Here is a 25,761-nt window from a genome sequence, read left to right on the forward strand (position 1 = left end):
TTTACTTAAGAAACCTTTGCCATGGTACAAAGGGCATAGGAAAATGCAAATTTCTGAAGCTTCTTGCATAAAGAACAATACCAGAGGAGGCAAAGAACCCAGATAAAGAAGCTCCTCTGTCTCCAAGCCTATCAAGACTGACAGACGTACTCAGATAAGCACCAAAGGACCAAAAGCGCACGCGCAGAGAGGAAAAGTTCAAAAGTTCAATCATGAGGAAGACCACAATCTTCAGCCTCAGGGCCACCGAGAGACCCCTGCGAGACCACCACAGCAAACCACGCGTGCCCAGAAGGGCGTGGACTCATTTAGCGTGAGAGGCGAGGACAGGCGGGGCCAGGGGTTGAATATGCATGAAAAAGTTGTGCAATGTATTGCATATGGAACATCTTTGGGAATAAAGGTGTGGGTCAGACTGAGGCTCGGGGCACAAGTTTTGGAGAGCAATCTCACTTGTGCCGGGCGCTGACATACATACCTACTTCATAACTACCCCAGGTTGTAGAGTATATTTATTTATTCCATTTATCACTTCACAACCGAGGTGTAAGGAAGTGATCTGCACCCCTGGGCAGCAAGGGAGGGTCACTGACAGCACTCTAGGAGGGGCTGGAGATGTAAAAAGGGGAGCATCCATCTTGCAGAAGAGCACGTGGCTGGTAGTCACAGGGGCTCCCAGCGCTGTAATTATTCCTTATTTAGTCCTTTTGTTGTATTTTTGTTAAGGTTTAATAAACCTTTAACATTTTAAAAGTGAGGGTCATTTCTCACACACTGTTCCGGGGTGGTCCAAGCCCTGTCCAAGCCACCCTTTGACACTTCCAGGGATGGGGCAGCCACAGCTCTGGGCAATCTGTGCCAAGGCCTCTCCACTCTCATGGGGAAGAATTCCTTCCCAATATCTGATCTAACCCTGCCCTCTCTCAGTGGGAAGCCATTCTCTCCTTGTCCTGTCACTCCAAGCCTCTGTCCAAAGCCCCTCTAAATTTTTCTTTTTCTTGTAGGCCCCTTTAGACACTTGGAAGGCCCTCTAAGGTGTCTCCAGAGCTTTCTCGTCTCCAGGCTGAACAGCCCCATCTCTCAGTCTGTCTCCAGAGCAGAGGGGTTCCAGCCCCGTGACCATTCCAACAGGTCAACATCATCCTGTGTTTGGGGCCCCAGAGCTGGACAGAGACCCCAGGTGTGAAAAATTCACACTGAAGCAGGGAATAGAACTCTCCAAGTAGTTAAATTTACAAAGTTATGTTTATTGGCAGTGTCGGACACACGAGGAGTCACCTCCCAAAGACGTGCAAAATCACAAAGCCCCAGCTCCCTTATTGTAGGAAATGGATTTGTAGAAGATTGTCAAAACCTGACAGAAGGCTCAGATAGTGTGAGCCTCACATCTGTGTGCAAACCTCGAGATAAGAAATGCTGACTTAGAAATGCCATGGAATAGGACAGACATTGTTGAGAGAGAAATGGAAATAGAAACAAGTTTCAAAGGACGGCCTTGCAAATAAGACAAAACAATGTAGAGAAATAGAACTATGAAAATGCATTGTAGTAGGACGCACAAGGGGTAATTTCTGATGATTGGCTTTAAGGCATTTGCAGCATGGTGTGGCTAAAGCTGATAGGCCAAGAAACACTTATAATGAATTGTAATTAGGAAATGGTTGGCTTCTGATTGTGATGGCGTGAATTATAACATCTGTATTGTCTCACCCTTCTCATGAGACTGAAAATAAAATAAAGGTTTTTAAAATTTCGCTCAGTTGCCCCATCTCTGGGTCAGAAAAGGGCTTAATCCGACATGTTATTTACCCAAAAAAGTCTTACATATTCATATAATTTTCTGGAATGTCTATATATATTCATTACCTAGCCCTGCCTACCTCCACTTCATATTAAAATGTATTTAAATTAGTTCAAAGTTCCTTCACACACAGTTCTTCAAATGGTAGGTGGGTTTTGAAATGGGAGTGGTCTTCTTAAGATGAAGGCAAAGATGTTTTCCTCAATTTGACCTTTTCACTTTTGTGTGTGTCAGGCTTTCTGACCCCTGGGCTGCAGTCCAAGCTCCCCCACTTGATCTTAGCTGGTTTCAGGGCACAGGTGCAAGGCACGGTTTCTTCATTTTCACAATAGCTCCAAATTTTTGTCCTGCTTCTTCAAACACAGTAAGACAAGTAAGTGATTTATATCTTAGCCTTAACTACTCCATCTGCTAATAACTATTCCCCATTACTTCTACTCTTCTTGGTATACTTTTAATAATCAGATACCATTCCTATCCTCCTAACTAAATCTAGCTAAACTTTTTAATTCTTTTCGTTTCTTTAAACCCTTGATTTGATATCAGCATCACTGAGTTTCAAATATATCTGTATTTATTAAATAAATAAATGTACTTATTGAAGCATCACTGCTTTGGGTAATTTTGGGTTCTGCAGAGGGATTTGACAAACCCAGGCTGCCCATGCAATGAGAACCAGATGGCCTCCTGCAAGGTCAGCCAGCAGGAAGCTCTTCCTTGGTTTCCAACAAGAGCAGTGCCAATCTGGTGGGGTGTTAAAGGCATTTCTCCTCTGCAAAGCCAAGAAGCAAACATTCACCACACCCCACGAAGGAGGGAGCAAACTGAGGCAGGACATCCCATCCACCCCTTTCAGAGTTACAACACTCAAGATAAACAGGGGGTGAGGAAAAGTAAATTTAAACAGTGGCCAGAGGCAGTTTTATAAAATGCATATAGGGGCCTGAGCCAAACCTCAGAAAGACTTTCAGTATTGATATTCTTGACTATTAGACCAAAGCCCAAACTTAAGTGATGGATTCTTCTCGCCAAATTGTGAGAATATCACTTAAATGGGATTACACAGGAATGAGAAAACACCCAAGGAAATGGAGGAGGTTGCTGGTTTCCTCCAGCCAGCCTGAAGGTGGCTCCAAAGTCACTGAGAAAAATAATAAATCCTTATCCTGGAATGTAAAGACACCACCGTGGTTCTCACGCAGAGCAGCGGAGATGGCCCAGCAGGATCATGTGCTGTCATTCCAGGTCAAAGAAAGGTGCAGGATACGTTTATGGGGCTGGTTTGAGGTATCCCTTCCGTCATTTGACAGCCTGGGAAAGGATGTGGTGGCACCTGAAGTTAAAACAGGTGCTGAACATCACCCTGACTCCTGAGTTGCTTTCATCAATAAATTAAAAAGAAAAAAATTCCTTTCTCCATTGTGGAGGGAACAGGATCTCACAGGTGGATTCCAGCCACACCTGAGGAGGGCAGCTGGCAGGTGCTTGACTTTAAATGTGTGCTTACATCCTGCCAATGAGCTGTTAAAGGTCGTGTGAATCCGAGACCTAACAAAGACAGAAAATCTCCAGGAAACACTGCACTCCCTTTTTCAGTCCTGAAGGGCGCCACGTTCACGTTTCACTTTAGGGCAGTGTGGACGGGCTTGGCAGCTGCTCTGCAGGGCAAACGACTGAGCTAACAGAAGAAGAAATTTATAAAATACGAGTTTATCCAAAGCAAGGAAGAAAACAAGGCTGTTAGCTTTTATTTATGGAAACCAATAAAATAAACACATAGGGGATATTTGCAGTTAGAGAATATGTGCCTTAATAATTTGTTGTAAACTCTTGCCAATTAATTATCGTGAAAAACGCCAATCACTTGTTTTTAGAATTTTTAAAAGTTTAATATTAATAAAATGGTTATAAAATAGTAATACAATTAGAGTAATAAAAATTTAGAGTTAGGACAATTACAAGACAATAAAAAACAAAGAATTACGGACATCCGGATGCTCTCGGACACTAGGTCATGAAAAGCATGCTTTGTGAACAAAGAATAACCCTTAAAACAATACACTGTTGCATATTCATATGTACTTCATGGTTATGCATACATTCTATTTAAAACAAGAACCTCTGTCTGCTACATGTCAACTATTTCTTTTAATCCCCACGGCATCTTCGAGTCTGAGCAAGGCCTGAGGAAATTAGCTTCTTCTGATAAGAAAACCATCAATTCCTCTTCTCTGGAAGATTTAGGTGTTCTGTGACTGTTATCTCGAAGCGAGTATCTCATTCCTTAAAAAAAAAAAAATACATATCTTCTATTTTAACTACTAAAGCTTCATTTTAACTACAAAACTACATTTACCATACTATTAAAATGTTAACACAGCACTTCTAATCAATATAACCTAATACATACAATATTCAATTTAATATTTGCGAAAAGCCAATCATAAAATATGCTTTTTTCACAATTATTGACATTAATTGCTTTGTACCAATAAAATACAATAAGCTATTGCTTTGCCCAATGAATCTCATGAGCTGTTTTGATGCAACTAATGACTTAAGATCAAGCTTTGTTAAGAAGTATAAAACTTGAGAGCGACTTGTAATAAAAAAGAAGCCATTGCTGTCACTGCACAAGTGTGTGTGTGTGGTGTGTCCATCTCTACAGCGACAGACCCACACCCTGGAGCTTCTCAGACTCCAGATGGAATTTGGAACGTTGTCCTGCCCCAAGAGGCTGCCAGAGCCATGGCACAGCCGGGACAGCAGCTCCAGCCAGGATGGCAGCACCCATCAACCCACCCAGCTCTGCTCCTGGACCACAGCAGCCAGGACTCCTCAGGAAACAATCACTCTCTGACAGACCTCAGTTTTGAAAAAAAAAATAGTCGATTCTGTCATAGATACATATTGTAATATTGGCTTTTTGCAGATATTAAAATGGATTTTATATGTGTGGTGTTAAAGTAACTTCATTATAAAGATATGTTTTTTATTTCTGTTGTTAATAAAGCTTAGACATAGTAGTGAAATAGGTGATATAAGTGTGCTTGTGTTAAAATGCCTGCTTGGATGTGTGAAAAATGCGTGTTTTACAATTGGCTCTTTGCAAATATTAAATTGAGTACTGTATGTATTATGGAGGGTTATTTTGTAATACTGTATTAATGCTTTTTAAGTAGTGTGCTAAATATAATTTTAGGTTACAACATAATGTTAAAATAGAAACTCTGTGATGTCAGATATTTTTTACTAGCTCAAGAAAAGGGATAAGATAATCAAGAAACTCTTCACACAGAGATAACAGTGACAGGCAATCTAAAGAGTTACGGCCTCCTTATCAGAAAAGACAAACATTCTTCAACTTCCTCCATCTTTATGGAACCACCAGGAGTAAGGGGAAGAAGTTGACAAAATAAAACAGAAAAATTCTTAATTTGCAAGAAATTTATGCATCATGTATGAGATATATGAATATGCAACAGGCTGTTGCTGTTAAGGGTTGTTCCTTTGTTCACAAGGTGTGTTTTTGGCAGCTCAGTGCCCAAAAACACCCGGACATCCGTTATTCTTTGCTTTTTATTGTCTTGTAGTGTCCTAACCCTCATTGACCAAATTATTATTACTCTAATTTTATTACTATTTTTATAACTCTTTTATTACTAATAAACTTTTAAGATTTAAAAAAAAAAACCAAGTGATTGGTGTTTTTCACAGATGGGATAACATCCAATGAACATGGGGTGAGGACACCTGTACAGATCTGCCAGCCATCAGCACTCACCCTCTGAAGGCAGTGCGGACCAAGGCCCAAAACTGAAGATAATGATAAAAAAAGGACTAAAACCACAACCAAGGAATCTGCCTGCCCTAAAACGGTGGATCCAAGGAGGAGCCATGCTAAACAGTTCTTGGAGTATGTATCCTTCCTTGCCTTGCCCTTCCTACCCAGCCTTGAATTCCCATGTAATTTCTGATCATCGCTTCCTTTGCCGTTCTTACCCCTCAATGTCCTTTTCTTTCCCTTCCTTCACCCATCCTCCCCCTTGACTTCCCCGTCCCATTTTTCCAGTTCTTGCCTTGTTGCCTGCTCCTCACATTTCCTTGGTATAGCCCCAGGGATTCAGGAGTAGATTACACAGGAGCCACGAGAGGTGAAGGCAAGCCAGACCTGTCTGTCCCGGCAGCTTTCGTCTGGGAGCAGCAGCACGATTGAGCTTTGCTTTGCCCTGCTGAGCCTCCCCTGCCTCACATTCCCTTGCATGTCCATGCTCCACCCTTCACCTGTTTTCCTGGTTGCTGAAGTGTGGCAAAACATCTCTGCCTGGCTGGAGTCACCTTCCTACGCCCAGCCTTGCCTACAGCTTCTGAACCTTCTCTCGCCCAACATTCCACTCGCTTTCCCCTCACTGGGCTGGCCTTCCCTTCCTCTCCCTTGCCTTGCCTAGAATTGCCTTCAACTGCTTTGCATTGCCTGATGGAAGCAGGGCAGGGCAGGGCAAAGCAAAAGAGCTGCAGGAAAAGCAAAGAAAGGCAAGGAAATTGTAGCAGGGGAGGGCAAGGGAAAGCAAAGCAAGGCTAGGCTGGGCAAAGCCAGGCAATGGTGCTGAAGGCAAGGCAAAGCCAGATGACTCAGAGCACCTAGAAATATTTCACACTGGAGGTGCTCCCCAACTTTCAGCTGGTAAATTCCTGAATGAGGACAGCAGTGCTTTTGCATGGGAAGGAAAGCACAGAATCCCAGCGTTTCAGTGTCTTAGGTTGGAAATGGGGTGTGCATTCTATTGCCATCTGTCAGAGCTGGGGCAGTTCTCTGCTGTTCATTGGGCAGTTTTCTTTATCTCTCCCACAACCAATCCTCCCTCCATATCTTCTGTTCAGATCTCTTCTGTTCATGGGCCAGTAATTATTAATTAAATTACCTTCTGTCCATGGCCAGTGACTGTCCCTGCATGGCTGAGAAAATTCCATCATCCCATGGGGAGAGGCTCCGCCCAGGGGAGGAGCCAAGCATTCCTACCTGGATCCAATCTGACCTTGGAACAGCACAGCAGCCTTTGCCCACTGCATTCCCAGAGGAGCAGCTTTCTGCCCCACTGCATTCCCAGAGGAGCAGCTTTCTGCCCCACTGCATTCCCAGAGGAGCAGCTTTCTGCCCCACTGCATTCCCAGAGGGAGCCCAGGCCCATCTCCAGCAGCCCTGGAGCTCCAGAGGAAAACTCCAGCCTTGTCCAGGATCCTGCTCCAGCAGAAGCACAGCTGGCACTGCAGGAGGGCTGAGCCCCCATGGAATGGCACTGCTGCCACCACCCTGACCCACAGCCTGCCAGGGCCTGCTCTGACTCTGGCAGTTTTTTGGGGTTTTTTTTTGTACTATTGCATTTGTATTTTTAATATTCCTATTAAAGTACTGTTATTCCTACTCCCATATTTTTGCCTGAGAGCCCCTTAATTTCAAAATTATAATAATTCAGAGGGAGGGTGTTTACATTTTCCATTTCAAGGGAGGCTCCTGCCTTCCTTAGCAGACACCTGGCTTTTCAAACCATGACATTCAGATAAGAAGCTGCCTCGTGGAAGTAAAGCTGTCATCAGCTTTCCATCCCTGCACGTTTGGTATGGAAGCATCCCATCAGCTTGTACAATGATGGAGTTGGTATCTGTATTTGGGGTGGCCTGCTGAAAGATTCAATTTGGCATGTCATTTCCACTTCTCAAAGGGGGGTCTTCTGAAATTTTTGGCAATACCTGGCTTTTGGGCAATCCTCATTCTTGCCATGCATCTGGTATAGTGCCCAGGGAAAGAACTGCAACAGTGTGAGAGTGTTCTGGCACCTTTGAATGGGATTGATTCACAGGAGTTTTCTCTTTTGGAGGAGACAATCCCATTTCTTTTGAGATGTGCTCATAGCTCCATTCTTTGGCAAAGAAAACAATTTTGGATCTGCACACTGGGTGGTCTTGATGATATTAATTTCCTAGTACACAGTTGTATTGGTTAGAGCTCCTGAACTGTTACAGTGAGAATGCAAAAGCAAAAACTATTGAGCTTTTTGTCCTGCTCTCTTTAGTGTCTGAGCAGTGAGGGGTGGTGCTCAGTTTTGGATCCTGTGAGCCAGAAGGATTATGATGGTGAAGCTGAGAAGGCAGGTGCAGCTAGCAGGGGGAGTGGTGCAGTTGAAATTGTGGGCAGCGAGAGCTTTCTCAGCTGGCACTTTTGTGAGCTAGGTTTTTGACAAATGTTGTCAGGTTTGTAGTGTCATTCTGCAATAATGAAAAAAATTATTAGTGGAAATAAGTTTGTGTTGCCATTTGAATATGGTGCAAAGAAAGGATTTGCACTTGGAAGGAAAGATCAGCGAAATAATTTTGTTCTGGCAGAGCAGGGACATCCTGGCTCTGCCCTCGGGGTGTTTCCGAGCTGGGCTGGGCTGGTTTCCTCCTTTTGCCGGTCGGCAGCGGCATCGTGTGGTTACAGTGCTGAGCGCTGACAGTGCCCAGGAAAAGGGGAAGCGCTTTCCTGCCCCGTTCCCGCGGGGGAACAGCTCCGCTGTGGATCCCGGCGCGTGGGCACTGACGGAATGTGATGGGGAGGAAGACAAATGGTTTCATTGTCGGCTGTGCCCTTTATCGGCTGCAAAGGCAATTCCAGCACGGCCTCTTTCTTTCCGAACCTCCTCCGCGGGACCAGCGGCTGGGAGTTCTCGGGTTTGTGACTGGATTCTGTGAGAGTGGAAGTTCAGAGGGTGCACAGAGCTGGGCACGCAGACCTGTGCGTGCCACGCTCTGTAAGGCGCAAGGGGAAAGCGAATGTTTGCGTTTCTTTCTAGGACTTTGGGTGTGTGAATTGCTGGATGTGGTAAGTTTCGAAGCTGGGCTCTGCCAGAGTGGAAGAATGGGATTGTACATTTAGTTTGAAAAGAAAGCTCCAGTTTGCACAGTGAACATGAAACCTGTGGGAAATGAATTTGCAGAAAATTCTTAAAGTCTGATAAAAGGTTTATATAGTATGTATTTGTGTGTAAACTTTGAGATAAGAAATGTTGATTTAGAAATGTTATAGAATAATATAGATATTACTAAGATTATTTCTAGTTCTGGAAATAAGAAATAAGTTTTAAAATATAGTCATAATGAGTTTTAAAAGATAGTCATAAAAAAGAATAGATATTTTAGAAAAATAGAATTATAAAAGACATCTTGTAGGAAGATTTATGAAGAGTAATTTTAAACTATTTAAACTTTAAAACAGTTATAGTATAGTGTAGTAAAAGTTGATAAGTTAAGAAATGCTTATAATGTATTGTAATTAAGAAATAGTTGGGTTTTGATTGTAATGGTATAAATTATAATATTGTAATCCAACAGAAACCCACAGCTGAAATGAAGAGCATAACACCAATGTGAGTCGTGCAGTTTAAGACTGCAGAGGAAAAGTGATGCCCAGCACCATCTCAATTTTTCTAGGAACTCTTTTTTTAAGCAGTGGATCTTGAAGGTCTCTATGCAAGACTGGAAGGAGAGGATTGAACACGCAGCTTAGAAGAAACTTCAGCTTCCTTTTGAAACCCCAAATTCTCACCTCGGTCAAGGAACAACACAAATTACCATGCCAGGAATGAAACAGTTGCTGGATTACCCCTTGTTCTCCTCACAGCTTTTCAGCTACACAAAACAGGATCAGTCCATGCACCATCTTCCTCAGCTATTTGTGCAGTCACATTTAGAGCCCAGGGACAGAATTGCAATTGTAAAATTGGTATTGTAGAGCATTGTTGGCAAAAGCATGGTGTGGATCGTGTTACAATTCAGAATTTCAAACCAGGTATAAGGCCACAGAAATTTTAATTACATTTGGCCTGTCCCAAAACAGAATTGAGAAAAGACAAAAAGAAAGTGTCTTGAATCAGAAAGAAAACCAAAGAGAAATATGAAACTAAATCAGATATCATACTTGTGCCTTATTACGTTGTTGTTTACCTTAAGTAACGTGATCCTGCCCATGAGTCAACCAAAAACCAATGTTTGGGTGACCTTGGCCAATGCATCAGGCCTGGATACCATTTGTTTGACTTATTCAAATCCACAAAAGCCATTCTCAACCTGCTTGGTCGGTTTGCCAGTAATTGATTGGCCAATATCCCAAAATGTCTCTCCAGATCTTTCACAATTCACCACCAATCCCACTGAGGGAGGGGTGTCTGGACCACATTTCTCCCTGAAGCACCCTATGAACGTCAAGAATTGGAAATCCTTGGCTCAGTGAAAATGGATTTTTTCCAGTGCTCCAGCAAAAAGCTCATTCAGAAGCAGTGAGAGCTGAGTGTCAGCTCAGTGCCAGCTGAGAACTCCCTGGGCTGGCTCAGCATGTGCAGGTGTGTGTGTGCATTCAAACTCCATGTCTTCTTGGAGAAGATGTAATGTAATGTTTCCTTTGCTTTGTGCCATGAAAATATCTCACTGTGGTGTCCTGTGGCATGGTCCCTGCTTTGCTTCAGACCCCTAAACTGAGAAACAGCACACCCTAACCATGTCCTGAGACCTCCCGAACAGCCAAGGCCTCTGGGCCAAGTGCAATGTGATGTGGATGGCACCTGGGCGTGCCCTTTGGCCTCAGGGTAACAATCCTTGGCACACATTTATTCTCTGGGGCCAGTAGAGATCTACCCAACAACACCAGGCAGAAAACAACTCACAGCCAGAACGGGCAAATATTAGACACAGACCTGCCTCGTGCACTGTCCCCAGAGATCTGTGCACCATCCTGGTCTTTCATTCTCACAGATACTCAAACACCTCCAAAACATCCAGCAACTGCTCCCGTACAAAAACAGCCACTATGGGTCTTCACCTGCCCCTCTGTCCTGGTTTAGGGCAAATTTGGGAGAGGAGCTCCAAAGGGGTTCCTCTAGAAAGCAGATTCACTTGGCCCCTCACCCCAACCGATTCAGGGAAAATAATTCCTTGGAGAGAAGTGGGAAAAAACTGTTTATTTCACAGGCAAAGCATTCACCAGCATAAAAAGAAATGAGCAATATTAAACAATAAAACCTCTGGCTGCTCCAAAAGAGAGACAAACTCAGAAAGTCCCCTTCGTGGGCTGTAGATCAGTTCACTCAGTCTCTTACCAGTCTCTTATCAGTGTCTTATCAGTCCCTCGGGCGCTGGAAATGCCGCGGTGGCCCGGCCCAGTGGGCTGTAGGTGAGAGCTGCCGATGCTCTTCTCGGTTTTCAGTCCAGAGCAGGTTTAAACAGGTCCAGAGAAAAAGAAAACCACAGTCCAGAGAACTTCTCTGCCTCGGCTAGCTAAAACTACCTAAAAGCCAAGGAGAGCTCTGTCCCGCTGTCTGTCTGTCCATCCGCAGACAGCACATCCAGGAGCAGGAACGTGCAGGAGCGAGTGCCGTTTCTGAAAACAAACTCCGCGCTTCTTCTCTCCCCCCTTTGCTCTCAGAACCAGTCTTAAAGGTGCAAAACCTATTATCCAGCACGAACAGAACAAACAGGGGTTACCAGCACCATAGAGCCAGCCCAGGGCACCCTTGTAGCTACAAACTGACAAACACCCCGTGATCGACCCTTCCTCAGCTCCATGAAGCTTCACTTTTTCCCCAGCTCAGAGTCCTTCACTGAACCAAAGCGTTTCCAGCTGCAGCTCGGACTGAGAGATGTGCCAGGACAGAAAGCATTCCATTGAGATAGAGTAAAAATTTAACAAGGTAGAAAATTATTTAGATTTAAGTAAAATGTGTTGTTTTGAGCTTCTTAACATAAGTAAAATATATTGTTTAGTTTAGTAATTACAGCACTAACAAAACTGCCCCAACTAAAGAAAAAGAATGCAAATTTCCAAGCTAAAAAAATAAGAAATAAATCTCCTCAGACCTTGAAACAAACAACACAGTGACCCAAGAGTTCTTCTGTACTTTCTAACAAAAACTAAGTACAACTAACTGTAAGTGTAATGCAAAATCAACAAAATGAATATGTATGAACCTATTGTAAAATTCTATGAATATGTAAATTAGTAAAAGTAATTTTAAAAAATCAAGAATTCTCAAAAGCACACATGTCCTTTAAAAAAGAATAATTCCCCACATGGGTCCAGTGCTGTAATAAACATACCATTCCCTACGAATCTTTATTAGAATTATAGAGTCTTAATTTTCCACCGCAATTCATTATGGCGAGCCTTCCCGGTTCCCTGTGAAAACTGGAATTCACAGGGCAGTCCCTTTCACACGCGGTGTCGCAGAGTTCAGCCAGCTGAGTGTCACAGAGAAGTGTTAGAACAGTGACTGCTGGAACCTGGATATTGAGAATTTGAGACTTTCTGTGCTGGCAGGCACTGACCCCCAAGAGAACACTGCATTGACCTGAGGCCGTGGAGAAGCTTCCAAAATGGAATTATAGACCTGGGATTGTGGGGGTGGAGTTTGAATAGAAGTGTGTAACAGCACAGGGTGGAAAACTCAGAGTTTAAAGTTTTAGAATATAGTAATATCTATAAAGCAAGATGGACGTTTTAGGGCAGAGGCTGGTCCTTCTTCTTCACCTTCTTCTCCATGGGTTTGGGTGGTTTTGTGTAGTTGGATAAAAAAGCCCACATTGCAGGCACAGGTGGTTGGTTATTGGGTTAAAAGTAAAACTAACTTAGGTGTCATTTCTTAATTGGACAGTTTATCCTTAAAGGCCTTGTAGAGAGAGAGACAGGGCTGCATTTTTAGTTTGTTGAAGTGCTGTAGGACTCAGGGTTTGTGAGACTGTGACATAGATGAGAACTGATAAACATCTGAGTCCCAACAAGAAACACCATCTCACACATTTAATCCTGACCCAGGCAGAAAAGAAGCAAAGACTCCACAGGTAAATTCCTGGATTATCCCCTCCTCCCAGCAGCCCTTGAACTGCCCACAACACACTTTGGCTTTGCGTCTTCCTTCTCACATTTAGGATTTTCCCACTCTCCCAGGTCTCTTTCACACACCCAGCAGCTGCTCCCATAAAAAGGGCTCGGGAAGAAGAAGGCAGCGCTGCTCTGCACCTTCCCCCAGCCTGGGGGCAAAGCCACCTCCAGGAGCTGATCCCCGATCCCGGGGCGTCCCCAGCTCAGGCGTCCTGTGGCTGCCAGGGAACCAGCGGTGCCCGGGCACTGCTGCCCGCGTTTGTTTGTTTGTTTGTTTGTTTGTGCTTTTTGGACAGTGGGGCCAGGGAAGCACAGAGAGGTCTGTCTGTCCATCCCTGGGGATGTCTGTCTGTCCATCCCAGGGCATGCAGAGGGGATGTCTGTCTGTCCATCCCTGGGGATGTCTGTGTGTCCATCCCAGGGCATGCAGAGGGGATGTCTGTCTGTCTGTCTGTGTGTCCATCCATCCCAGGGGATGTACAGGGGATGTCTGTCTGTCCATCCCGGGGGATGTACAGGGGATGTCTGTCTGTCCATCCCGGGGGATGTACAGGGGATGTCTGTGTGTCTGTCTATCTTGGGGAATGCAGAGGGGATGTCTGTCTGTCTGTCTGTCCATCCCAGGGCATGCAGAGGCAATGTCTGTCTGTCCATCCCGGGGGATGCAGAGGAGATGTCTGTCTGTGTGTCCATCCCGGGGGATGTACAGGGGATGTCTGTCTGTCTGTCTGTCTGTCTGTCCATCCCGGGGGATGCAAGGGGGGGAGGGGATGTCTGTCTGTCTGTCCATCCGTCCTGGGAGATACAGAGGGGGATGTCTGTGTGTCCATCCCAGGGGATGAAGAGGGGGGAATGTCTGTCTGTCTGTCCGTCCATCCCAGGGGATGTACAGGGGATGTCTGTCTGTCCATCTCGGGGGACGGAGAGCGGATGTCTGTCTGTCTGTGTGTCCATCTCGGGGGACGCAGAGGGGATGTCTGTCTGTCTGTCTCTGTGTCCATCCCGGGGGAAGCAGGGAGGGGTATGTATCTGTCTGTCCGTCCCAGGCGTGGCAAGGAAGGATGTCTTTCTGTCCGTCCTTCTCCACGTGCTGGCGCCGTGCGCTGGGAGGGCAGGGGGCGGGGGCCGATCTGTCGATTCATCTGTCCGTCCGTCTATCGGTCCTTCTCTCGGCCTGTCCTGCTGTCCGTCTGTCGGGGGGCGTGTCCCGCTAGCCACGCCAGGGCGGCGGTGATTGGCTGGAGGAGCTGTCGCTCAGAATTCGGTCACGCCTCCTCCCCAAAGGCACAGTCCCGCCAGCTCTGATTGGTTCGCTCCTTTCTCAATCACCGCCCACCCCCTCCTGTGATTGGCTGTGAATTCGCGCCCTCCCCAAGCCCGGTCTCTAATCTACCCAGCGACAGCCGCTGATTGGCGGGGAGCGCCGGAGCGATTTTTTGATTGGCCGAAGCCATCGGGAGCCCGCCGGACCCATTCACCCGGCGCGGTTGGGCCGGGGCTCCCGGCGGTCCCGGGGCTCCGAGCCCCCAGGCCGGGACGGGACCGCGGTGCGGCCGCCGGGACTGAGCCGAGCCGGACAGGCACTGCTGCCCAGGGAAGCAGCGGGGTCTGTGTTCCCGGCCAGCGGCAGAGCCTCGCCGAGCGCTCCCGGCGGGACGGGCGGGGCCCGGCGCTCCCGGGCGGCTGCCGTGCAGGAGGGGCCCGGTGCCGTTCCAGAGCCAGCCCGAATGGGCTGTGCACAGCACCGAGGCAGAGCCGGGCTGACCCCCCACGCCAGGGGGGGTTCTACCTGCAGGGACCGGCGTCGGAGCCACTTCGTTCCTTTACGGGGCTCTGCAAGAGGAGACAGGAATTGTCACAGGAGTTCCAGGAGGGCGCTGGGCCTTGCTGAAACTGAGGGTGTCCAAAAACTGATTTTCCAGACTGTGCTTCCCTTCCTGAATCCGTCTGGCAATGGCAAGAGAGGGGAAAACCAACAGGAGAGGCATTCTTCCCTCTGGAGGCGGGGGGAGATTTGGCTTTGCCCACTGATGAAACCTTTCCTCATTTCCAGCATTATGCTGGGGAAAGTGGCCCTAGTTCCCTGTCCCAGCTCTATCCAGCTCTTCCACACCAGCCAATGCTGCTTGGTTCAGTGTGATACCATCATTTATCCTGAAATTGTAATTTGAAATTGTAATTTGTCTTGGAATTTGATTTCCAGGCTTCTGCCCTTCTCAGGACAGCCCAGAACCAGCTGCCAGGATTGAGGCACAGCTGGCTTTCCCCACAAGCATGATTTTATAGGAAAATACTCTTTTGATCTTCATTTATTCCCTTATCAGACCCACCTTTGATTCCCAGACACTGTTTTGAGGACACGCAGAGAGATTTTTGCTGGAGAACAAAAAACTCAGCAGGATAAGCAGGAATTTTCTGGTGAAAAATAGAGTTAAGTGTCAAAAGCCAGTGGTACCTGCAGGATTTCAGTGCTGGGGACTGTCTCAGCCTGTATCCCTGTTTCTGCTTGGTGGGCTCTGATCTATCAGCTGTTATGGATTTTTTTCAAGCCCTACCAGAAGGAAACACAAACCCCAAGGCTGATTGTAGATTTTTTTTTGCAGGGAAGGAGATGGAGCTCCAGGGACTCATTTTACAGATAAAAAACACTGGAGAAGGAGGGAGGAATGCACTGAACAGATTAAAAGCTCTTATTTTTTTTAAAAGAAGTGTGGAATGACACCTGGATTTCCCCATGGACAGCACCACAAGAGGGAGACTCTCTCCTGCAGCAGACCTGGCAGTGCCCTTGGCACAGCTGCTGTCCCAATCCACCCCCAGTTTTGGCTCCAAATCCCTGCCTTCCCACCTTTCCCCCCCTGCTGAGGAGCCCAGTGAGAGTAACAAAATTATTTATTTCATTCCCTCCTGGGGCAAAGCTCAGTTCTGTCCAGAAATGGTAAAAAACCTCTGGAGCTGGCAGGAGCAGCAGATACAGGTGCTGTGGGAAGGGAAGTCCCAGGAGCTGGGTGAGCTGGACCAGTTCCTTTGGTCAGGGCAGGGCTTTGAGCTTTTGGGGGGTCTCTCCCTCTTTTTCAAATATCCTTGATGACCTCCTCGAGCTCCTCTTTTGTGTACATGTGGAATTTCATGCCAGGCTCCACCGTGGCAAGCTGGAAGAGAAGGAACAAGGGGTTAAATGTGGCTGAGGAAAGCAGGGAGCAGCTGTTCCTTCTCCTGATCTGCCAGGCCAGCAGGATCATTCCAGCCCAGAACATGCTCCATGGTTCCCTAAAATAGCTGCCTGCTGCACAAATAGCTTTGGATTGACTCAGCCTCCTCAGAGGAGCAGCAGCAGGGAATTTTAGTGGGAACTGCTCCCACTCCATGGGGGGAAAGCCATCAAAACCTCCCAGGAGAGAATTCCTGCCTCTCCAAAGGATTCTTCTCCCCCAGGAACCAAGGGGACAAATCCTGGCCTGTCTGGGAGCTGAGGGGACTCAGGGTTGGCTCAGGGAAACTGAGGCAGAGATCTCTAAGGAAAACAGAACAGTGTCAGGGCAGACAGCAGAAACATTCCAGAGGCAGCACCAAGGATGAGGAACACTTGAATGACAAGGCTGGAGGAGAAACGTGAGCAGAAATATTCACACCTGGCTCAGGGATGGGAGCCCAAAACAGGGAAAGCTGTGCCAGCAGAAATGCCAAGGCTCCAGAGAGAGTTGGGATGCCCTGGAATGAGCTGGGCTATCCCATAACAGGTTGGGATGGGGCAGGACAGGGCTGGGATGCTCCTGAACCCACAGGCACTGGGCATTCTCCAGGAATCAAAGTGTGTGGATACAACCAATAAGCTGAAGGAAAGCTCTGGAGCATCCCAGCAGATCCCAGAGCTCTTCCAGGGTGACTTCTCACAACCCCCCCTTCACCAGCACAAGGGGAACTGAGCCAGGGGCAGGGAGGTACCATGAGGTGTTTGTTCAAGTGCAAAGGTGCCCACGCTCAGCCTGAGAGCTCCTGTCAGCCCAGGCTCCACCCAGAACTCTCAGACATTTGGAGACGCCACTTTAGGCCCCTCAAATCGTGGAGTAGTTTGAGCTGGAGGGGACCTTAAAGCCCCTCCAGTGCCAGCCCTGCCATGGCAGGGACACCTCCCACTGTCCCAGGCTGCTCCCAGCCCCATCCAGCCTGGCCTTGGGCACTGCCAGGATCCAGGGGCAGCCCCAGCTGCTCTGGGCACCAAACCACCTGTGCAGGGACTGGACTGATCCTGGGCCCAACCAGACTCAACAAGACCCAGATTTATGCACCAAAACCAGCTCTAAATACCGAAGAAACCTTTATGAACACTAAAACCAGCAGAGGCACCAATTCCTTTGCTTTTCCACACCTCCTCAAACCTTCTCCCTGCCAAAGCTTCACTCTCCACCATTCCCTGACAGGATTCACAGGGAAGTCATTAATCTAAAATTGTGAAGTCCTTTCAGGCTCCTGACCTTTGCCATCAATGGATTTAACTCTTCCACAGCCACACTTCCCCTCTTCTCTTTGTTCCTAGATGGAAAATGCCTCAGCAGCGTGGCCAGAGCCAAGAAATGGGAGAGGCACATAGTTCTAGGAAGCAAAGAGCTCTTCAGGTGGCAGATTTTCAGCCAGGGGGTGACTTGAGTCAATAGAAACCTTTTAAACCTCAGCACATTCCTGCTGTCCTTCCCCCCTGCACGATTCCACCCCACTCCAGGGCTGTGCCAAGCACAGTTAAGCCCTGTTAAACAGGGACATGACATCAGGATACTGTACACATTCCTCTGCCTGCACTGTACCAGGAAAAAATGTATGGCTAAGGGCTGGAAGAGCACCTGGGAAGGAGATTCCAGCCATATGGCATGATTTTGGGACAGAGTATCCAAGTTTCCCTGTGCTGTTGGCCTTCCCCTCCAAAGGAAGCTGTTGAATCCCACCAGGAATGGTCCCCCCACAGCAACATTTAATACAAAAATGGGGTGAATACCTTGGAGCTGTTTGGGAAAAGGTTTTCCAGCACTCAGAGGGAAGGAAGGGGAGGAGAGAGCGGCTCAGGAGCTGGAATGCCACACTTTGGAAAGGTCTGGTGTCTCATAACCCACCCAAAATAGAAGCAAACTCTATACACCAGCCTGGCTTCTCATCTCCCAGTTACCCCAGCCAGTGCAGAGGGTTTGTACCTTTCCCACCCAAAAAGGAGCCTGTGGAGCAGGTTTGGGGGGCCCAGCATCCCCAGCTCTGTGGATACTGCCTGCCCCCGGGGCTCCAGGGGCACAGCCATTCCTGGAGGATCCCTGCTGCTCCCACTGTCCAAGGGATTTTTGGCACTGCCCCAGGACTAATATAGCAGCCCAGGAGCTGGGTAATTTTCATTCCTTCTAATATTACAAGCAGCAAGGCAAAAAAGAATGGCTAGATGCAGGGGAAGAACAAGCACTCTGGGTGGTATCTTGGGTTCTGCTGACTGGAGAAGGTCAGAGAATCCCTTCAGCTCATCATGGATCAGCCATGGATCAGGCTCTGTGCCTCTGCAAGGGAAAAGCTTCAACTTTTCCAAAATGCCCCACAGGATATGATGAAAAGGGCAGGAACATCTGCAGGACTTGGCTCAGGAAGCCCTGAGCTGCTCCATTCCTTGCTCCAGGGGCAATCCTGACTCCAGGAGGGCTTACCTCGATGTTGGTGGCATTTAGTTTCTCCTCCATGACCTGTTTCAGGATGACCAGGGAAGATTTGATGGCTTCCTTTAGTGTCATGGACTGGAAAACAAATGGCTCATGGATGACATGCTGGAGGCCCCTCTCCCTCCCCTCTCCCAAATCCCTTGAGCCAGGCAGCCAAAGGAGCAGCTTAGCAAGGGATGTGCAGCATCCCTGGGAGACTGGAGCAGGCAGGGCAGGGATATGCACAGGGACAGTGAAATCCTGCCTTTCTGAGATTTAAAAATGGTTCATTTGGGCACACAAATCTGGTTCATTTAAAAGTGGTCAGTATGGGACAGGAGGGGCTGTTTCTCTTCACCAATTTCCTCCCAAAAAGTCAGATTCCCTCTAGGCAGAAGCCTCCATGCTGCATTTAATCTGATAAATCCCATGGATCCCTAGAGCCAGAGGCATGTGCAGCACAGCTGTGTTACACTAACTTTGCACTTGAAAAAGGGTTGACAATCCAGGGAGTCCAGGATTTGGGTAATCTGGAGAATTCTAGTGAACAAATGAATCTTCCCAGCCACCATCACTAACTGTGCTTTTCATTAGGGCTTGGTTTCTTACCACCCAAAATGGGCAACTCCCTCCTCACGGGGGAAAAAAAAATTCCTATTTAGTATCAAACATGACCAGAACTTGCAGCACAAAAGCTGTTCCCTTCCCTGAAGGTGCTGCTGTGAGCTCAGGATGCTTCCAGCTGTATCCACACAGAGCCTGATGCTGACAGCAGCACCCAGAGCTCAGCCCTTATTTATAGAGAACTTCCTGACATGGCCTTAATTATCTCACAGCCCCTCAGAGCAGCTGCTGGGAGCAGCTCTCAGCTGTAGAGATCCTCAGCACCTACTCACAGGATCCTCTGCTCAGGAGTGATCCTGCCCTCAGCAGCTCAGGCACTCCTCTCCAGCCCAGTCCTAAATCCTCACTGGGGAGGGAATCAGGGGATCCTGGCAGGTGGTGAAGTACCCCAGACCCACAAGCTGTGACCCCCAAGCCCAAATGCAGCCCTTACCTTGTGGTAAACCTCTTGCAGGGAGCTCTGGGCTCCCTCTGAGGCGGAGCCGATGGCTCTGGCATCGCACTGCACGAACGTTCCCGAGGGATCCATGTGGAACCTGTGGGGACAGGGGGTGACTGCCTGCACCCCATCCCACCCCAGGGCATCCCAAGGACTCTCCCAGCAGCCCCCCAGAGCTCCCTGCACAGCTGGAGCTGGGATTCATCCCCAGGAGCTCCTGGGCTGGCAGCTTACACACTCTAACACTGCCCTCTTTCCTCAGAGAACCGTTTCCCTTTGGATTTCCCAACTTATGGTAATTTTTTTTTAATAAATTGAGCAAGTTTTTTTCTCTGCTGGAAGGCAGACCTGGTCTGGCTCTGCCAAGCCTTTCCCACTTCCAGTGGGGCCATTTGAAGCCCTGAGTTCAGGTTACAGCTGCTCCAACACCTCCCCAAGGAATGTCACATGGATTATGTTACTGGTGGCTCTGCCGGTCCTTTAGGGAAAGGTAAGAATACACTCAAGATGAGGAGAGCTTTAACGCTTCCCTCCTCCCCAGGAAACCACATTTTTAATTAAAAAAGGCAAGGGTTTGGGGCAGATATGATGATTTTCCATGCCAAACAAGCAGGCTGGGCTCTGGAAAGGGTTTAACAGGATTAACAAACATATCAGAGACATAATGGGATAAACCCCAAGGGGCTGGCTTAAGGAAAATCCCAGAATGGAGTCGTTAAAACAGCCTGGGAATTTTGCAGTGGAGGTTTGGTCTTTCCCCTGGATTAAGAGAGCAGAACTCACAGCTGGGGTCCCTTCTCATCCACTCCTCCAAAGAGCAGAGCGACACCGAACGGGCGGGACTGCGGGACAGAGGAGGGAATGGGTCACACCAGGCAAGGACAGGGGGGTCCCAGCACCCCCCAACCCCCCCAATCCCACCATGGCTCCTGGGTCAGCATCTTCCTCCCCAAACTGCAGGGCCAGGTTAGACACAGCCTGTGTCACGCTCTCCACCGTCATCGTCTCGTTGTAGGTGAACCAGTGATTCTGCAGGAAAATCCAAATAAAGATTCCCATTATCCCCATGTTCCCAAAATGTGACTGCCCTGCATGGCTGAGGTGGAGGGAGACCTGTGGGGACACAAGGATAACTTCCCTGTGGAACTCAGGGCACAGCCAGTTCCCCCATGGAAGCATCAGGAGAGTGGGATGTACAAAAAATCCACAGAAAATTGGATACCAAGGCTTGGGATGCCAATAGGGAAATGCAAGGCTTTATCCCAAAATCTGCTTTGGAAGTAATGTGTTACCCAGCTCTCCAGAGGGTGGAAAACTGCTGATATGCAGGAGAAAAAAATCAGGAAAATCCTTTGCAGCAGCACAGATTTGTACCTGGGACCTCCAAGCACCTGAGGCATCCAGGAAATTTAAGGGGATAAAAAGAAAACCAATATATCCAGAATTGTACCAGAACAGTCAGGCAGCCCCCACACTCCCAACAAGCCTCCAGCTTCCCACCAGCTTCTTTGATGGAATGAACTTCCCTTTCCCAGGACTTTCAAGGAGTTCCTGGGATTTGTGCTGCTAATTTAAGAACAGAGATGTCAGATCTTACCTGAGTCTCCACTCTGGCCTTGTCAATTAAAGTCTTTGCATCAGCTATTAGGCCACTCATGGCACACCCTGGAAGGGAAAGGGGAAACTGGAGCCATTCCTGTTTCATTCCTGAGTCATTCCACCCATTATTTGGGATGTGTTTTCCCCCAGAATGCCCAAAGCCCACGTAAAACACAAAGGGCTGCAGGGAGAAGCTGGTCCCTGAGTGGGAAGGTGGGGAAGAGATTTATCCCACTGTGCTGGGCACTGCTGAGGCCACACCTGGAATCCTGGGGTCAGTTTTGGGTTTCTCACAAGAAGGACAATGAGGAGCTGAAGCATGAAGGGAATGGAGCTGGGGAAGGGGCTGCAGCACCAGGAGGGGCTGAGGGAGCTGGGAAAGGGCTCAGCCTGGAGCAAAGGAGGCTCAGGGGGGACCTTGTGGCTCTGCACAACTCCTGACAGGAGGGGACAGCCAGGGGAATTGGGCTCTGCTCCCTGGGAACAGGGACAGGAGGAGAGGGAATGGCCTCAGGCTGGGCCAGGGCAGATATTACATAATTTTTTTCATGGAAAGCTTGGTCAGGCCCTGGCACAGGCTGCCCCTGTAACAGTGGTGGAGTCCCCATCCCTGGAAGGGTTCCAAAAGTGTGGCTGTGGCACTTTGGGACATGGATTAGTGGTGGCCTTGGTATGGTTGGACTCAATGGTCTTAGAGGGCTTTTCCAGCCTCGAGGATTCCGTGGGATTGAACCAGATTTGCTCCAGAACAACCTGCTGGGAAGGGGCCCAGGCTGCCCCACAGGCAGCAGATGCTGCAGGAGCCCCAGCACAGATTCCACTCTGGGAAGAGGGGACTGCATCACAGGCTCCTGGGAGGAGGAAATTGGACTCTTGGAGCTCCTCCCGTGCCCATGGAGCAGCAACACAGGAATTCTGGAGGTTTCCTGCCCTTCAGGGTGACACATTTGGTCATGAGCCCATTGTGGGCCACTCATGACTCCAGGGTGGCATCAGTGATCCTGGAGAAACTGGCCCCAGTCAGGCCCACCGTAATTCCCTGCCCTCCCAGAGCTAAATTTGGGACGAGCTTTCACAAGGGAGGTTACTGAGGCAGGGGGCAGTGCTTCAGCTGCCTCTTTCTGCTTCCTGGAGCTCCATTCTGCCAGCTTGGAGCCTGGAAAACCAGAGACCAGGAGCTGGTGTGCACTGGGAGGGACGAGCCTTCCTGCTCCAGGCACTGCCTGCAGGGAGGGCTCATCCCAACACACAACTTCCCAAACTGCCAGGGCACGGACTCTTGTCATAAACAATTCACAGTTTTAGGGGTGATGTGATGCAGAGGGACCCCCAGGGCCATACCAATGTGGGAGTCGATCTCCACAATCTTCTCAATGCTGCTGGGCTCCATCAGGGGAGATGTGATCCTCTTCTCCACAGCCAGGCAAACTCCCTCTGAGGTCTGGATCCCGATGGCTGTGGAGCCAAGCTGCAAAACACCACCACAGGCTCCAGCTCACACAAGCAGCACTGCTAATTCTGACTTATTTGCAGGTGTGTTGGTTTGGATTCAGGTGTGTCACCCACTCACAAACCCACCCTGGGTTTACATGGTGCATTTTCAAGCTTACTCCCTGAAGAAGGAAGTGGGGAAGGTCAAATCCATGTGATGCCCATGAGAACCCAGTGGGTCCCAGAAGGGCCCCCCTGAGCCTCCTTTTCTCCAGGCTGAGTCCCTTTCCCAGCTCCCTCAGGAGCTGCAGCCCCTTCCCCAGCTGCAAATCCTTCAAGCAACAGCAGCTTGTGGAGCCTGGTGAGTGTAAAAGGCCCTGGGAATTCTCCTCTGCCAGAGGAAAAATAGTTTTAGACCCTTTTAAACCTTTAAGGGTGAGAGAATTTCCCACATCAGTACAAATCCCACTGCAGCTCTGGCTTGGCTTTCCATAAGCTCCTGTTCTCCCCAGAGTCCCAGGCAGCAAATTCCACCCTGGGACAGCAGGACACCTCAGTGTCACCAGGGCCACAAGCACAGGGACAGATCCTAGGGGCTCCTGGCAGCCCTTGCCTGGATCCTGCCGTGATCCCACCTCGATCCCATCAGGCCCTGCCTGGATCCCACAAATCCCTGCCTTGATCCCAACAGCCCCTACTTTGATCCTACCTTGGGCACACCAAGAGCTGCCTTGATCCCACTTTCACCCCACCAGCCCTGCCTTGATCCCACCATGATCCTACCAAGGCTTCCCTGGATCCCCCCAGCCCCTGATCTGCATTTTACCAGCCCTTACCTCAATCCTGTTTAATCCCACCAACCCCCACACTGGTCCTACCTTAACCCCACCAACTCCTGAACTCCATCCAGCCTTGATCCCAATTACCTTCACCCCACCCTGCTCCCAGCATTCCCAGCTCTTCCACACCTCAGAATTTCCTGGCAGAACTGTCTCAGCTGCAGTGTGGAATGCTCACTCCCAACATCCACTCCAAGCCACGGGGTTTAATTTTAACCCCAAGATTCCCTGGAAAGCTGCACCTACAGCCACAGGTATGGCAGGAGATCTATTTTAATTTATCAAGTCAGCATGGCCACCAACATCCTCCTGGGAGCTTTAATTCCCAAGTCCTTGGTGATTTTATTAATTTTTCTGTTATTTTATTACTTTATTCCTCTATTTAGTGCTCCAAGGATCTAAAGGAACACAGGGAAGATGAAGTCAGGAGCCTTCTCCCCAGTTCAAACACCTCACAGCTTTTTCCCTTCATCACTTGACCTGTTTCTTCCAAATTTAAACTCATTACCAATCAGCACCCACATTCTATCAGTGCAATAGACAGGAATAGTTATCAATTAAGGACATTCATCAATTAAGAATCTCTAATCCCCAAAGGCCATTTGGCCCTGCAAAGGTGGGTTTGCTCGTAACAACCTTCAGCTTCACGTTTAAATCCACCCAAGAAGTGGTTTGGGTTTGATTTGGGGATAAACAGCTTTGGATTGCATTTTGTTGGGGGATGAATCACTTGGTAGGACAGGGGAGGGAACATTCCACTCAACTCTGGGGAAATCAATGGGTTTTGGTCCTTCCTGACCCATAAAAGCAGAGCTGTGGGATGTCTGGCTGGAGGAAGCAGACACAGCCTGAGGGTTTGAAGGAGCCCCAGATGTCACAGTTTGGAAACTTTTAAAAAGTACCTTTATGGCCTCGATGGCATATTCCACCTGGAAGAGCCTCCCCTCTGGAGAGAACGTGTTCACACCCCTGCAAGGACAGCACACAGTGAGAAGGGCAGGACAGCAAGGGAATGCAAGTCCTTGCTCACGGGGGAAGGCCCCTGGGCACGGGGACGTGTCCCTGAGCACAGGACACCCACAGCCTCGGGATGCTCGTGGACAGGAGCTCAAGGAAAGGCAGCAGGTCAAGGCACAGGTGAGAAGCAGGTGGGGTGTCCCAGCACGCTTTGGAACCCAAAGGGAGCACCAGGAGCCAGAAAGGTCCTGTTTTACCGTGGAATCCTTGAGATTGGAAAAGTCCTTCGAGATCATGAGTCCAGCCTTTCCCCAGCCCTGCCAAGGCCACCGCTAACCCCTGGCCCCGAGTGCCACCTCCACGTGGTTTTTGAGCCCTTCCAGGGATGAGGACTCCCCCACTGCCCCGGGCAGCCTGTGTCAGGGCTGGATAGCGCCTCCCATGAAAAAAAATTCCCAACATCCAAACTCAACACCCCTGGCCCAGCCTGAGGCCGTGCCCTGGGGGCAGAGCCCGACCCCCCGGCTGGCTCCTCCTGTCAGGAGAGCCACAAGGTCCCCCCTGAGCCTGCTCTGCTCCGGGCTGAGCCCTTTCCCAGCTCCCTCAGCCGCTCCCGGTGCCCCAGCCCGTTCCGCTGCTCCCGCTGGACCCGCTCCTTTCCCTGGGTGCCCCATCCCCACACACCACGAGCTGCCCCCGCCCTCGGGTCCGTCCCATCCTGGCGGCCCCCGGTCCCGTGGCAGCGCTGCGGGCTCCTGGCAGCTCCCGGTGCGATGGCGGTGCGGGAGCCGCCGCTCGGGGCGCTCCGGACCGCTCGGGCCGCGCCGGGCGCAGGCCCGTGACTCAGCCGCGGCGCGGGCGGGCACTCACCGGTCGTACTCGGAGCGCGTGAGGAACATGGCGGCGCTGGGGCCGGGGGGTTGCGGCGGGTCCCGGGGACTCCGGAGGTGCCGGGGCGGCGCGAGGCTTCGGGGGCACCGGGAGCGCCGCGGCCTCACCGGGGGCTGCAACGCCGCTTCCGGCCCCCAGCGGCACTTCCGCCCGCGCCGCCCGCCCATTGGACAGCGGCCCTGCCGCCCGGCCAATGGGAGAGCGGGGAGGGCGGGACCAGCGCGCAGGGGAGGAGCGGGGCCGGGATTGGGGGAGAGGGGAGATGGGCGGGGCCATGTTTTGGGGCGGGGCCAACACGCGAGGGGCGGGGCTGAAGCACAGGGGCGTGGTCTGTGTGGTGGGGGCGGAGCCAGAGCGGGACGGGGCAGGGGCGGGGAGGGGCGTGGTTATGTGGAGGGCGTGGCTGCCGCTCCGGAGGCGGGGCCAAGCCAGCAGGGGCGGGGCCTGCGGCGGGCACGGCGCGGTGCCGGGAGGGGCTCCCAGGAATGGGGACTCGGGGAGGGGGTACCGGGAAAGGGGGACCGGGGAGGCGGTGCCAGGGACGGGACACCGACAAGGGGGCACCGGGAAGGAGCTACGGGAGGCGGTGTGGGGAAGGGGCTCCGGGG

At 49.7% G+C, this 25,761-nt stretch overlaps 1 protein-coding gene across 1 annotated transcript; it reads right to left on the bottom strand.

Annotated features, from left to right (window-relative positions):
- Window positions 1-15,581: 15,581 nt before the first annotated feature.
- PSMA5 (proteasome 20S subunit alpha 5) lies at window positions 15,582-25,309 on the bottom strand. The gene is made up of 9 exons (XM_053998356.1): window positions 25,133-25,309; window positions 24,208-24,274; window positions 22,377-22,503; window positions 21,034-21,101; window positions 20,358-20,465; window positions 20,220-20,278; window positions 19,431-19,533; window positions 18,383-18,469; window positions 15,582-15,859 (listed from the first exon to the last, which is right to left on the bottom strand). The coding sequence occupies exons 1-9, from the start codon at window positions 25,159-25,161 to the stop codon at window positions 15,782-15,784; spliced, it is 726 nt and encodes a 241-aa protein (XP_053854331.1). The 5' UTR covers window positions 25,162-25,309; the 3' UTR covers window positions 15,582-15,781.
- Between the last annotated feature and the right edge of the window lie 452 nt (window positions 25,310-25,761).

This window comes from Vidua macroura, chromosome 24 (assembly GCF_024509145.1).
Source record: "Vidua macroura isolate BioBank_ID:100142 chromosome 24, ASM2450914v1, whole genome shotgun sequence".
NCBI lineage: Eukaryota > Metazoa > Chordata > Aves > Passeriformes > Viduidae > Vidua > Vidua macroura.